Consider the following 15,467-nt stretch of genomic DNA (forward strand, 5'->3'; position numbering starts at 1 on the left):
ATTGATTTGACTTTTGCTCACTCAACACACACGCCATGAGTGAAACTCCCTTTCATAGCTATCACAATTGAAGCTTCAATGTGCGGTACCAGCAGCCAACCAGAAAAGACAATAAAATAAAAATCCTGTTCATTATTTCAAGTTTTTCAGTTATTCCACAAAAACAGTTTTCTAAAAAGTAAACTGAAGTTTCAGTTAGTTAATGATTTTTAACAACACTAAATGACGTAAAAAGCTGTAAAACTACATTCCCGAAAAATTATTGCAATAAACCACAAATTGCTGAGACAGACAATGCACCAGTTGGAGACAGACACAATAGGTGAATGGATGAAAAGAGATTACATTTTGGCACCTTCAGCCCCCCTACCGCGCCAATCATCTCACTCACCATTATTCACTCAGCCACATCTTTGCAGCAGACGTGACATCCGTTAGGACATGGTGGCCCATCCACCAGCCGTTCAAATAAACAATCTGGCCCACTTAGAGTAACACTGCCTTCACCAGTAAAATGGTTTCAAAATTAGTCTTCATGCATTTCTGAGCCGACTGCAAGCAATTTTTGAGATTATTGTGGGTTATTGAAATCCAGCTTTATGCATGACTGCAAAATGGCTTGGTCGCCCAGAGGGAAAAAAAAAACCCTAGCCGAAAAATGGTAATAACAAGGAGAATGGAGCTGTGATATTCCCAGCAGACATAATCTCCTAAAACCATTACAGGGGTACAACATAGGATAGGTGCAGTAGCTACAGGGAGAGGATTACGGGGCGACGGGCACGCGCATGCACGCAAGCACAAACTACAGCGAGGTTCATACAGTATGTTTGTGTGTAAACACAAAGTGCTTACAGAGATACTAGAACAACCATTGCAAAGCCAGATTTTACACGCTGGATGGAATATCTTGTGTGGGTTTGAGAACGAGAGAGAGTGAGTGAGAGGGCATACAGCACATCTGTTTGGTTCTGCTGCACTCTGAATCTATTTGTGTAAACTCATTATATTTTCAGATACCATACATGCACCCTATTGAGACTGGAGTAAATAAACACTTGGCTTGCATCAAAATCTTAAAATAGAGTAGATTACTTGCATTGTGCTCATCTTGCCAAATAATTTTGTGAAAAATACAAATATAATCGATCCAATCATTTTCTGCACCGTCTGTCCTCATTCGTTATTGATAGAATACATTTATATTCATTCATTCATTCATCTTCCGAACCGCTTGATCCTCACTAGGGTCGCGGGGGTGCTGGAGCCTATCCCAGCTGTATCCGGGCAGTAGGCGGGGGACACCCCGAATCAGTTGCCAGCCAAACGCAGGGCACACAGAGACGAACAACCATTCGCACTCACACTCACACCTAGGGACAATTTAGAGTGTTCAATCAGCCTGCCATGCATATTTTTGGAATGTGGGAGGAAACCGGAGCACCCGGAGAAAACCCACGCAGGCCCGGGGAGAACATGCAAACTCCACACAGGGAGGCCGGAGCTGGAATCGAACCCGGTACCTGTGCACTGTGAAGCCGACGTGCTAACCACTGGACTACCGGGCCGCCCATTTATATTCATTCATGTATAATTCATATTAATATGATCTTCGCCCTGTTATGACAGCCATGTCCTCTCAATCTTGTGTTGATTGGTGAAACTGGTGCGAGGGTCAAATTTTTTCTTCGCTTTTTCAGAAAGTGCTCCTCCATTCAAAAACTTGCAAAAATGGGTACAATTTCGGGCATGTAGAGGGCCCCAAAGAGACAATTTATGCTTGGGGGCTAAAAACAGCACATCACGATGAATTTGTAGAAGGTGTTTTAGCAGGTAAAGTTTGTGGTAACTCTATGGAGTAAATGGTTCTTTTTGTTTCCCCTCACTGCACTGTCATCCACTAACAACACTTTTGTTGGAACTCCAAGGTGAATAATCAAATAATAATTGCATTGAGTAACACGCCACGCTTCGAGTCAGCCGAACATTTCAACATTTGTAACCCGGACGGGTATGCAATGGAAAGGGACAGCCTCGAAGTTAAAAAATGCCTACCTGCTCAAAAAACTATCGACTTGTTGGCAGGTTCGTAAAGGTCAATGAACTCCTGGTGCGGTGCAGTGCATCGACTCTCATTATAAAAAACCCCAGCCGACTCCAGGACAGTAACAATAGTCAACAATGCACAAGGGTTGCTCATGAACGTAAGGAATCCAAAACCGACACAACCTGCTATTCAAAAGGTCTCACAAATGTAAAATGAAACACCAAGTAATCAATGCTATTTGCTGTCCGTTTAAACTTGTTCCCTGCAAGCTGCTGCACCCCCAAAACGTTTACGGTGGGTTTGCTGAGATGATATGGACATCCCCATGGTCCCTCACCTTTTGTTGCTTTTCCGTAATACGGGCTTGCATCATATATTTGTGTGAAACAGTCACCTACCGACAGTCACTGCTAATTGGAAGCATCACGACAAACGCCCCTGAGTTTCATAGCATTTGGACCTTCTTTTTCTCTCTGTCTCTATTATTATTATTATTGATTTTTATTTTTTCTAATCAAGGTGCCACTCAGATTATGGTTATGGGTCATCGCCGCCAATTGCCCATTGCTGACTTCGCTCTTCACGGAACATGTTTTAAACACTGCAAGCTTGTCGTGCCCTTGGGAGAGGACCCGAAGTTCAGCACCCTAAACTATGAGGAACTGATTAATAAAAAACATGAGTTCCGTGAAGGAATCATCTCAAAGCATCATGCACTCCTGATTTACATAACGCAATGCCACAACCCCAAAACAGAATGGCTAGAATTAATCTCCATAGAGTATTAAAAAAAGAAAAGAAAAAAAAGGGAATCCACAGGATTATCTAAATGTGGCTCAAGATTTAGCCACATCGATGCACACGATGTTGTGGCTAACTGGACTCAAGTGTGCCTCCAAGATATTTATATTGTTTAGCCATGTTGGATGAGTGGTTTCATGGTCCAGTGCCAATCAGGCCTGTTGTTTTCTTCATCTGTCAGTTTGGTATCAACGCTAAAGACTTCCTATTTGGTGCCACCTAAAGTACTGACAATTAAATTGTCAATAAGAACACAACCGCCCTCAAAGTATCTCTGATATTTGCCGACAAGCTGGACTTGACACACAGGTCCCCCACTAATCACTCTCTTATGTTTTTGACTCATTTCCCAAATTAAACGGAATACAAAGGGAACATGGCAGGAACTGAAGACGGAAACAAACAAATGCTACAAGCAAATTGTACTCGTACAGAAATTCCTTCTTCAGGCTGTCGTACGTTCTAAAACAAACTAATTGATGCAAAAACACAATCTGTGCCAAAGCGCATTAAATATAAACCACAAACCTTTGCTGGAAGGCTCGCAGCCAGCGACAAAAAAATAAATAAAAGAGCAAAGACTTATCGACTTCCATTAATTCCTAAAATAGATTAGAAATGAATTAAAACGTGCGCAGGTTAAACTGTGACCGCCCTCGGTCTAAAAACCATGCGCCACAAAACGATACCCGCGGTGCATATGGCACCGCTAAATCCTTCGTGATTACCTAAAACATGGGGATTAGTTTCCAGAGTGTTGAAAAACCCTCACTAAGTATGAGTGACAGCGTTGCAGTTTGCTGGCCGAGAGACGGGAGAGCAGAACCAACGCAAAGTGATTTCTCCATTCAATGGTGGAGAAAATGGCAAATTTACTTCACGCTTCGTAAAACTCCAACATTACAAATAAATAAATACATCTATTTTCCAGACATGCATTTGCCTGCTATTCTGCTGTTCAAAAAGGGATACGCTCCGCTTTAATGCAGTTCCAGACAGAATTCTGTGAAAAGTTTAAAATACCAATCTCATGAACAATGATATTGATTGATATCAGCAGCCAACAGACAAAACAATAACAAAGAAAAAGCACCAATAACAAGTATGGTTAAATAATATATGTTCGTGCTCTGGGAGAAATGTATTATTTTAGACATGAATGTTCTGTTTTGGTTAAGCCTACTGGAGTAAGACTGAGTAATGCTTAAAAAAGTTTTACAAACAATTATTCTGTTGAAAATATGCTAATATCTTCTTGATGAGTTTGTGATGAGTCAGTCCGCCAGTTTTGACGCATGTAGAATATTTGGACTCGGATATGCAATCATCTAAATTAGCTCGCATTCAATTGACAAGGCACCATAGCAATTGCCCAAGGCTATTGTGTTTTTTTGTTTCCTCCCTTCCCTGAACAGAGGAGCCGAGAAGCTTCTGTGGTTCAGTTGTACAATTGCGATGAGTCATCGCTTTTGTCAGATTCGATTTTCATGCTGTGATATGAAACAAAATACAAAATAAATGGTTTTCTCATCTTGGTGCGCTTCCTTCTGCCTCCACAATTTTTTTTCGAGCAGCACAGAGTTAAATAAGGGAGACAAAATATGAGTTTATTAGTCTCTCTATTTAACCAAATGTATTCGTTCCCACATGGAATAAAATGGCTAAAGGGCACCAAGTGCAACGCCTGGCAAGCGAGAAATACACCATATGGCAACTTGGGAAACAAACAGTTGAGCTCAGTCTCTGGCTAGGGGACCTCATAATTACCGGTCATGACATATTATTTCATTAAAAAAACTAAAATGAAATAAATTAAATTAGGCGGCCCGGTAGTCCAGTGGTTAGCACGTCGGCTTCACAGTGCAGAGGTACCGGGTTCGATTCCAGCTCCGGCCTCCCTGTGTGGAGTTTGCATGTTCTCCCCGGGCCTGCGTGGGTTTTCTCCGGGTGCTCCGGTTTCCTCCCACATTCCAAAAATATGCATGGCAGGCTGATTGAACACTCTAAATTGTCCCTAGGTGTGAGTGTGAGTACGAATGGTTGTTCGTTTCTGTGTGCCCTGCGATTGGCTGGCAACCGATTCAGGGTGTCCCCCGCCTACTGCCCGGAGACAGCTGGGATAGGCTCCAGCACCCCCCGCGACCCTAGTGAGGATCAAGCGGTTCGGAAGATGAATGAATGAATGAATGAATAAATTAAATTATAAACTGCGACTGTTGCACATTTTTAAAAAAGTCAAACTATTGATGTTACAGTTTCCTTAAAACACAACACTTTATATGTGTTGAGGTAAACAGCCCGGCACACAAACCACAAAATATGCACGTTTTAAATCCGGCAGCGATTAAGCAGCAAAGCCTGCTGGTTTCCAACAAGGGTACAAAGTCAACCTGCTGTTTGAATGCCATTTTACACATGCACCGATGTCACTAATATGCATTTAACCAGCTCGCGAATCACTCACGGTCAACTCATCTGATAACATTGACATCTTGTCTGAAACTTACCGGCGGTTAAGTCCTTGTTGAGATCGATGAAGGCGTTAGCGTGAGGGATGCGCATGTTGACGGGCGAACTCAGTGCGCTCTGGCACACCGGATCTCTAAAAAAAAAAAAAAAAAAAGGAGGCCAGTGTTTACATTTTTTAAATTATGCATTATTCAACATCCCTAGAAATTCACAATGTTCCATCACTGGTGAACTACTTTTGGAACAGGCCCGTGGGCTGCTCATGTGGTCCTCGGGGTCCAGCTGGTGCACACGGACCCCGCGTTGGTGACCACTGGGATGTCTTTTTCTGACCGGAGCTCACTGGGGCAAACTGGATAATTTACCGCAGCGCTCCTGATGATCTCTTGCACCCCGGTGGGACGCAACTGATCTAGATTGGCGATGTCAACTCGTGCAGTTTTCCCACCGACGCTCTCTTGTGTGGGTCGATCAAGTTATTATGAGTCACCATGAAAAGGTGAAATGTTTTCTTCTGTACACACTTGTTGAAAATTTTTAAAATGTGACTTAAGTGGTAATTTGCACATTTGATGAAGAGGATTTTGTTTCTCCAACATTCCAGTCATTATTACCGGTCACTGGAGTACCATTATTAAGATGATGTAAACATATATCACCTATTGGTCAGAGAGCAAAATTCTGTGGTCGACGGGTCAGTGACTCCAAATATATCCGGTATCATGTCACCGTTGAAACTGCAACAAAATATCAATTTGTCAGCCGAAGAAACATTGTACTTGAGATCGAATGGGAATAATGTGAGCGGAAACACGATTTAATGTCATTCATACTTACTCCATCACCAGAGGTTGATCCCTGAAGGTTTTATTCAGTTTGAGCCAACCGGTCATATCTGCAGAGAGCCAAACACACTTTTTATCTTATTCCTCAGCAAAACGTAGGGGCCTCTTCCTCAGCCCAAGACCTTTGCATACACATACCTAATGTCTGGTTGTCCCCCCAAAAGATGAAAACCGAGGACGCCATTAGGTTAATCTGAGCCGTGAGGAGAACGTCCATCTGGGAATCTCCATCGTAGTCACCAGGCACCACACTGGTGAGGATCGTGTCACTGTACACATATTAAAAGAGAATTTGTATGGAAATGTGACTTTGTTTTTTTAACGACAAATAATAGCTCAAGTGCCTATCCACCAATCCAGTGAAACACTAACATTCACTTTTATGAACTTCCCCTTTCCAAAAATTCCATTAGTGAGCCCGTCTGAATTTTGGGGCGAAGTGCAATGTCACATTTTGACTAATTAACACAATCCCACACTGAGTTTCTCAACCCACAACTTCACAGCTAGGTTGTCTGATGATTCCAAGCAACAGACAGAGTCCAACTTCCAACTCTACAACAGCATGTCACATCAAACCCAAAGTAAGGAGAGCAGAAGCATTTTATCCACAGATAACGGTGCTCTTTTTGTAATACCCTATGGCGCTCAAATGCTTTGCTCCTTCTAAGGCTCCATGATAAGAGAGAAGTAGCCGGTTGTGGCCGCCAGCTATCAGTTGGTTTGATGGGACTTAGCAGTGTGATGAAAGATTCCTGCGGAGATCTGACAGACAAGCGAGGCTCCTTGGAAAACACAGGGTGGTAAACTTATCAAGATGATTAAGATAACCTTTATTTGTCCCACACTGGGGAAATTTGCATGCAGATGCAGAAAAGGGGTGAGATCACCGTGGCTGTGGTGGATGGTACCAGCTGATCAGTTGATAAGAGGTAGCTGCTCCATGTGAGCCACAGTCAGTGCCCACCTAAAGATGAATGCATGCTAATATGCATTTTACAAATGAGAGTACCTATATATCGCTGTGTCAAATGGTTCACAGGAAAGCAGGAACTGGTATTTTTAAGGATTGAGGGACATGCAATTGTCCACTTATTTCCTTTTCATTTTTTCATAAATCAGATCATATATCTTATATTTGAAGCGTGAAGCTGTAAGACTAATTTGTGCTATTGCATCATGGTCTGGGGTTATTTGGGTTTTAAACCCTGTCCATTCCCAGGGGCCAGTGTCCAGGACCTGGCTCGAATCACAAGGGTTCACTGTTACACAAATGGAATCTTTCCTGGTTGCAATGAAAGTGAGATAACATAACGAGAGCGCCAATGAAAGCACACTTACCTTGGCAAGATTCCTTTTGATATGAGCACCTTGGGCTTGAAGTAAGGTGCTTTGGAGTCTGCTAAAAAGATTACCAGCTCGGACTCTAAAGTAAATTAGAGTAAAAGTTAAGTAAATGAAAATGCAAACGTATGGAACATAATATTTCTTGAGAGCGGGTCATTATGACAGCGAGTGAACCTACGTTCTCTGATGATGAAGATGTCTGTCTGCTTGTCGGCGTTAAAGTCTCCAAACGCCGCCACCGTGCCGTTGTTTTCGGCACCGAACAGGTCGGTCGTTACATCCTGGAGGGCAAGCGTGTGGTGCCAGGCAACAAATTGGAACAAAAAACCCCAAACATTCCAGTTTGAAGTGTACATCTTGCAGGTGCCGTCTGACAACAACGGCGATCGTTATTCGTCACGTCGCTTTACGGCAGGAAGGAAATAGTAGCGTTTTTGCATTTAACAAGGCATGACACGGAGAAAAGACTGCAATATATTAGTTTGTAATTTTATTTCTTGTAGTAAATAACTGAAATACATGTATTAAGTCCTTGTAATGAGGTAAAACTGTGCTCTACCTTCACTTCCGTGTTTACGCTAGTGTCGTGCTTGGATTGTTGACAGTTGACAAGAGCAGCAAAGAAACGGCATTACTATCAGCCAAACCGGATGTACTAGATTTAGTTTCAAAATATATATATTACAATCCTTAATCGTAATTCAATTTTATTGCAAATCACGAGTAAAAATGCATACCAAACAGTATAATTTAATCAGAATATATTTAATTAATTGTTATTTTGATTTAACGAGCTTACATTCCTGGGGACGAGGGTGAGAGCTACTTATTTTGAATGTGCGTACTAGAAGTTTTTTTATATACACTTTCAAACTTTAGTTCTTTTTGCAACCATGGCGAGTTTGGCTGATGTCGGTTGGAAACTGCTGGAATTTAAAGCCCGGTCAAAAAGATCAGGTCAGATTTACCCTTTTAACCTCGTTTTTTAATTACAAGTTTCCACTTTCTTTTCTGTGTCTGCGTGCCGGTGACTTGTATTAACGCTGGGGTGTTTGAGTTTGGAGTGGATACGCTGACTGGCCCCAAACGTCAAAAGGTCAGAGGTTTAAAATGTGCAGTATTTGGGGAGGGCTATTTTGAGACTCTGTCACTGCAGCCATAGCTAAATGAGCCTGGCTTCAAATACGCCTTCGGTGCATATTGATGCATCTTGAGGAACAGGGAGATTTTGCAACAAAACCACCAACAGGCAGACACATACTACTCCAAGTGACTGTGCCCCTGTTGTACTGTAGTAACAAACACCACTTGGCACCAATTCCCCTTGAATTGAAATATGATGAGGGTAGTCGTCGTGCATGTTGTTGCTTCTTGAGGAACAGGAAGATTTTGCAATGAAAGTCATAAATAGCAAAATGCTACAGACTATGTCAAGCCACTGTTGCACCTGCTTTCTGTACAAGAGACAAGAACAATAAATAAACATATACGTGATTTAATATACAGCAACAGTCTGCCAAACATGTTAATTTTTCCACTCAATTTTCCCTAAATGTGCTAATATTCCATCTGCTGGGTTGAAATTGGGGTTGACAGAATATTAAGAACATGCAAGACAATCCAACAGCTCTTCAGGAAGCAAATATTTCTTCACTCTTGCAATAATCCCCTCAATTGAGTCAGATTGTGATGCCATTGCAGAACTGTTACATTATAAACATTTGAATTAGAAGAACATTTAATGCAAATTGTTTGAAAATTACGTGATAGGGATGTGTTTTCCCCCCCATCATCACTCCATGAGGATAGTTCGATAATTTGTTGCATGCATTCCTTATGATAACATCATAATCATGTAATTCAATGTTAATTCATGCATGTGTCCAAATCCTAATGTGTGCAACTAACTGCTTCCTGCTGTATAGATTTGTGATTTAGCTGAGCGAAAGACAAAGAGAGAGAGGGAGACACGATTGACCTTAATTTCACCTTTTGAAAATGGCTGGGATAAAGCGGCCTCATCAGAAAGTCCAAAGACTGGGTAAGTAGCAGGTTTAGAGGAATGAATCCAATCATATAATTCACGGGAGACATGGCATAGTTCAATCAAGGAACAGCAACTTTGTCATGTTGACTGAAGTACTGGGACACATTCCACCTCCGTAAGTGAAGGTAAAAGTGCAGTTCTAACTCTATTATTCTACGATTAAAGGAGACATATTCTGGAATTTGAGGAGTTTATCTAGAAATCGTCGGGGCTTTGGAGCTCTTGTGTGCCCATCAGGTGTGGAAATTAATAAGTACACGGAAGCTTTAGTCGCCTGACTACTTCCCACAAGGTGACTATGAGCGAGACATCTTGAATTTTGATGGTTGGTGATGCAATAGTATGGCTAATTTGCATAATCTTGCCCCGCATTAAGTATAACCCATGATTTGCCAGCCTGGCTGGTGGACATTTGCCATTTTCAAGACACAGCTGAACCGACACTTTCTGACAACCTATCATTGTTAGAGTCAAAAGGTAAGCAGAGCTGCACTGAGTTTTCAGTGTAATGCATGAAGTCTTGCCTCCATGACAGACAATTGTTTTTATTGTCTTTACGGAAATTTCCTTTTTCTCTCACATCGCTCCCGGTCTTTATCTCGCCATGGTTATAAAAGTCAGTCTTTCCTTCCAAATGTGAAGTTAACATCATGTCTCCTTTAAGAATTTACCCCAGATTGATTGATTGATTGATTGATTGATTGATTGAAATGAATGGACCAGGAGGTGTGTCCTGATACTTTTGTCCATACGGTGTTGGTACGATAATTAATGACAATGTGTTTGATGTGATGATGTGATCGAACGTTTGAGACTGTTGGAACTGTTCCGCGGTGAACACCAAGGCGGTCAAGTGCAGTGAAAACGCTTTTGCAGTTGTTGTCCTTTTTCTACTACAACACAGACTGCTCTCTGTAAAGTTGACATTTAAATAAATAAATGAAAAAATCTGCTGTCATTTCTACATTGATCAGAAATAAGTAGGAGAGGAAATTAATTAGATAATCGACAGAGGTCCGTTTATTTTTATCAAAGTGCAGCATGAGTTCTACTTTTTTTTTTTAAATGAAAAAACAAATGATGAAAAAAAAAATCATTGCTACGCTGTGTTTTCAGAGGCTGTCACCGTTCCCCCATCATTTCTTTACTTAAAATCCAAATCCAAAAATACACATGTTGTTTCACAAACTGAACTTGTCTTTAAAAACGCATAAAAGTGACTGTCATAGAATGATGAATTTCATCACGGGATTGTAGGAGAGCAGGTCATCATGAATGATTTCATGTTAGAAAGTAAAATTTGAGTGTTGAGCTTCACATCTACACTTTCTTTATCCTTCCTCCTTTGTCCTCATCGCCCGAAACTTTTAATATGATGGCAATTATGCTAATTTCAGCGGGAATGTGAAATGTTCACTACCTTGTGGTGTTGACACGAGGTCAGTTCTATTAAAATGCAAATCACCAGGACAGACAGACGAGTCTGAAGATGCAGGGGTAAAAAGTCAGACCTGTCAGACATCATTCCCTCAGTCTTCTACCGCTCATGGACCACAAAAAGTACTAAATCTTAGAATGTCTTACCTTACTTTTTTCCATTAGTAGTCACTGGAAGGGAAACAATTGTGATTGAAAATAAATAAATAAATAATGCACTGCGGAAGAGAGAATTCAATTTTCCCACAAGAAATAATGGAAAGAGCGAAAACAAATGACAGAGTCTGTCCCATCGCAAAAGCTTTTATAACTGTGCTGGCAATCACAAAAGTAATATTCTCTTAACTGTCACACAAGTGTAAAAATAACTAGAGTCAAGCGCTCATTTCTAACTTTGTAGTCATGTCGATGGACTCGCTTCGACACGCAGCTGGGCTCTGGTACCAACCATTTGGAGAGAGGTTGGACTCTCTTCCATTCCGGAGAGAGGCGCAGAGCAGGCGCAGGCAAACTGATTGGCTCCCAACTTGTTGCTTGTATGTTGGGATTCACATCAGTGGATGAGGTCCGTTTGTACAAATTACATTTAATAATATTAGAATGTTAGCTAGCTAGATATATACTGTAGCTAGCTAGCTAGATAGCTAAATAGGTAGCTATAGAATCTATAATACTGCCCGTGTTTGAATTTTTAAATCACTATTTCTACTAGCAAATCATAATCCTAGCACTGGCGGGCTACTGGTGTGGTCCTCACGGGCTACCTGGTGCCCGCGGGCACCACGTTGGAGACCCCTGAATCTGTAGATCCTTCTCCCATGACGCAACCCTTTTATGTGGAAATGGTTGGATTAGTTTCTTGGGGGATTTGTGTTACTTTTGGGGGTCCTGGGGGACTTTTTATATGAACAATCGTGCATCTCAATGTTATCTTTGATTTTGTGACTTTTGTGCCATTGTGGGAGACTTTAGTAATAATAATTTGTTAATAATTTAGCTAATGTCACATTTAAGCTGTTTTTTAATTTTGCGTCACTTTTTTTGTATAGTAATGACTCACGTAAAGTATGATAATTTTGTGTGACTTAAGAGGTTCCAAAATTTAAAAATTCGGCAACTTTCTAAGTTCCATTGCAAGTCCTATGAGGGAAAAAAATGGCTTCTAAATTTTAACCAAGGGCAAGCCTGTTGTATCTTCTGGACAAAAAAAAATGTTTCAGTCACAGTGGGAAAGGTAATACCCGTGTCCTCACTCAGGATCCATCTATGAGCCCCTCAAGCTGTCAATCCTCCACCGTGAGGACGAGCCCCTGTGGGAGAAGCTGGACCGCTACTACAATGCTGGTAAGTCAGTTTATCTCCGATCAGCATGCGAAGCGACGCCCGCCACGCACGTGTTGTGCAATGATAGCCAAGTGGGGGCTCCACAAAGCACATAATAGCCTCACAAAGGTAGAGCCTGACTATTGAGTTTATGATTCCATCTGACACCTTCCTATTGTTAAACTCTGTGTGTGTGTGTGTGTTTGGGGGGGGGGGGGGTTTGAACGTAAGTTTGTTTCTGGGTGATACTGCAGAGAAAACACGTCCAAGGCAGGAGCAGCACTGATTAAAGGCAATTTCCCGGCCAAAACACTTTTTCCCCGTCCTCGTGTTTTGTGAAACACAGTATTGGTTTTACGTGCCCAAGGGACGGCGAGGGTGGTAGATGGTCACCGTGCAAGCAACTTATATGAGGGCTAGTGTTGTGATTAAATCTCATCCGAATGTCTAAATTGTCTTTGAGCAGGTGGAGGTGTGTTTGGTCGGATGTTCATGTCAGTTGTTTATGAGGTTTTCTTGAAGCGAAAGTACAGACTGAATAGGGACTTGTATAATTACAACATTCTAAGAATCCGTTTGGCCATCTGGAGTTTATTTGATTACAGGGATGGCAATTTTCCGCGCATACGCGGAAATCCGCCGTTTTATTTCTTAAATTGTCATTTTTGTGGATCGTCTAAATCCGTTGAGAAAATTTTAGTGGGGGGTCAGGTACCTTATCATCGAGTTTTCACGAGCTCTCCCGATCAGTCTTTCCATCTTCCGATTGTAAACAGCCCTGCGATTGGACGTGTAGGATGTCTTACTTGTTGTGATTGGTCGCCCCGTCCAGGCCACGCCCCTTTCCGCTTTTTATCACTAGCCATTGCCTTCCCTGTGATTGAAATCTTGATGCCTTTTGAGTTAATTAAAGGGTGTCTATAGACTACAGGATAGACGGTATGTACCACAACAGAAGAAGGACCAGTTCTGAATAAAATAAGAGGATAATTTGTTTGATCATATTGAATTTGACGGGTCTGATATAGATATGAAGCCAATATGGTGCTTATGACATTTGTCACAAGGCCAAATATATTGTCAAAGTGCAATTTGGGCAAAGTGGTTATCCTGCCTCAACGGGCTGCTGCACCAATGGGAAGTAAATGTGCGGAAATCGACCTGAACTTTAATTTGGACTATTTGGAAGTAAAATGGGGGTTGGTTGATTTGCTCTTGCGCTTTCTGCTTTTTGCCTGATAGCTGTCACAATGTGTGCGCTTGGTGAAACGGCGGGCTGTAATTATCGTAACTTTGAGTCCAACAGGTGATTCGATGCCACGGCTAATTTAACTGTTGTGTCGGGTGTCTGTTAAAGAAGTGCCTGTCCAATTTCAGCAGGGGAAACAAAGCCAACGTCGTTATCGCCGGCAGCCAGACTCATCTGTCAATATATTGTACCTGCTCTTGCTCGCTGCGTTGGGGGCGTGAGGCAGAAAGACAGTGACTAATCAAACCCGTTGTACTTTTCTCCTTTTCTCCGTGTGCATGTTTTTGTTGTCCTGCTGAAACCTGTCCACAATGCCGCCACTGTGATTGACTCGCCGTGTGTAATTCCACTATAATGAAGGTGTTTTTAGCTCATTTAGACGCACTCCTTGGTGTGTGTGTGTGTGGTGGGGCCGGGGGCCTGACACCAGTTTTGCCCATGGAATCTACACGAAATGATGTAGACGTACAGTATCTGTCATAATACGTCTTGCATAAAAATATCAAGTCCATGGCTGAATAGCAACTGTAGGTTGATCACTTTGGTTTGAAGGAGCCATTTTGGGTGAATTCTGGGGCAGATCCTCACTCGGGAATTCACACAATTGAGTCCTGAGACAAGTAATGATAATTTATAGCCTTTTTTTTTTTTTTGCCTTTGCCTTCTAATTTGGGAGGACCACGGCGGTAGTATTTGGATTATTGTTGTTGTTGTCATTGTCAAATGTCAAATTAATCACACACACACACACAGACCCACACACGCACACACACACACAAACTCTCAAAAGGCTTCACATGCTCACAGTTGACCAAAATGAACAACATCCCCTGATCTTAACCCTGTAGGAGGGCAAGAAAAAAAGGTGTTTACAAGAGCAAAATACAAATGTTCACCTGACTCGCAGCAACACTCTAAATTGTCCCTAAGTGTGAGTATGAGCGCGGATGGATATTCGTTTCTGTGTGCCCTGCGATTGGCTGGCAACCGGTTCAGGGTGTCCCCCGCCTACTGCCCGAAGACGGCTGGGATAGGCTCCAGCATGCCCTGCGACCCTTATGAGTATAAAGCGGATCGGAAAATGGTTGTATGGCTGTTTCTTTTGCCGCGTTCATTGGCGGAGAGGCTCAGCATGATGGTCGGATTACATTCATTTGCCATCTTGCGGTGTTATGACAACACACACATTTCAGAAATGGGCAAATAACTAGATTCATTTGGTTGGTTCATCTCATACCTGATGGGTAAATGAGCATTCCAGTGGCCTCTGTTATTTGTGGACAAACATTTAAAAGATAATTTCCCACATTATGTCCCATTTAAAATGTGGTAGCAAGGCATTGAGTCCTGCTCAGCGCGTCCCCTGTGAACCCGTCCATCCATCCATCCATTTTCTGAACCGCTTAATCCTCACTAGGGTCGCGGGGGGTGCTGGAGCCTATCCCAGCTGTCTTCGGGCAGTAGGTGGGGGACACCCTGAATCGGTTGCCAGCCAATCGCAGGGCACACATAGACAAACAACCATCCACGCTCACATTCACACCTAGGGACAATTTAGAGCATCCAATCAGCCTACCATGCATGTTTTTGGAATGTGGGAGGAAACCGGAGCACCCGGAGAAAACCCACACAGGCCCGGGGAGAACATGCAAACTCCACACAGGGAGGTCCGGAGCTGGAATCGAACCCGGTACCTCTGCACTGTGAAGCCGACGTGCTAACCACTGGACTACCGGGCCGCCCCCCCCTGTGAACCAAAACGCGATAATGTCGTCTTGATGTTCTCCCGAATGATCCGAGGGGCACACGTCAACAAAATCATTATAACACACGTAAATGAGCAGTGATAAGGAGCCCCCCTCCCCGTCTCTCACACACACACACACACACACACACACACAC

At 42.5% G+C, this 15,467-nt stretch overlaps 2 protein-coding genes across 5 annotated transcripts in view; one reads left to right on the plus strand and one right to left on the minus strand.

Annotated features, from left to right (window-relative positions):
• itfg1 (integrin alpha FG-GAP repeat containing 1) overlaps nucleotides 1–8,096 on the minus strand; it is an 88,180-nt gene extending 80,084 nt beyond the window's left edge. The window contains exons 1-6 of the mRNA XM_052062521.1: nucleotides 7,688–8,096; nucleotides 7,504–7,588; nucleotides 6,301–6,431; nucleotides 6,155–6,212; nucleotides 5,977–6,054; nucleotides 5,356–5,450 (exon numbers count right to left, since the gene is read on the minus strand). Coding sequence (XP_051918481.1) covers nucleotides 5,356–5,450; nucleotides 5,977–6,054; nucleotides 6,155–6,212; nucleotides 6,301–6,431; nucleotides 7,504–7,588; nucleotides 7,688–7,865 — 625 coding nt within the window. The 5' untranslated portion in view covers nucleotides 7,866–8,096. The remainder of the gene's footprint in view (nucleotides 1–5,355; nucleotides 5,451–5,976; nucleotides 6,055–6,154; nucleotides 6,213–6,300; nucleotides 6,432–7,503; nucleotides 7,589–7,687) is intronic.
• A 238-nt stretch (nucleotides 8,097–8,334) lies between these two features.
• The window catches only part of phkb (phosphorylase kinase, beta), a 62,841-nt gene continuing 55,708 nt past the window's right edge, over nucleotides 8,335–15,467 (plus strand). For 3 of the 4 annotated variants that reach the window (XM_052062448.1, XM_052062451.1, XM_052062450.1), the window contains exons 1-2: nucleotides 8,376–8,466; nucleotides 12,251–12,337. In XM_052062448.1, the coding sequence (XP_051918408.1) occupies nucleotides 8,403–8,466; nucleotides 12,251–12,337 (151 nt within the window). In that variant the 5' untranslated portion in view covers nucleotides 8,376–8,402. Of the gene's footprint in view, nucleotides 8,467–9,434; nucleotides 9,551–12,250; nucleotides 12,338–15,467 lie in introns of all 4 variants that reach the window. The other variant, XM_052062449.1, reaches the window with a different exon arrangement.

This window comes from Hippocampus zosterae, chromosome 4 (assembly GCF_025434085.1).
Source record: "Hippocampus zosterae strain Florida chromosome 4, ASM2543408v3, whole genome shotgun sequence".
Lineage (NCBI taxonomy): Eukaryota > Metazoa > Chordata > Actinopteri > Syngnathiformes > Syngnathidae > Hippocampus > Hippocampus zosterae.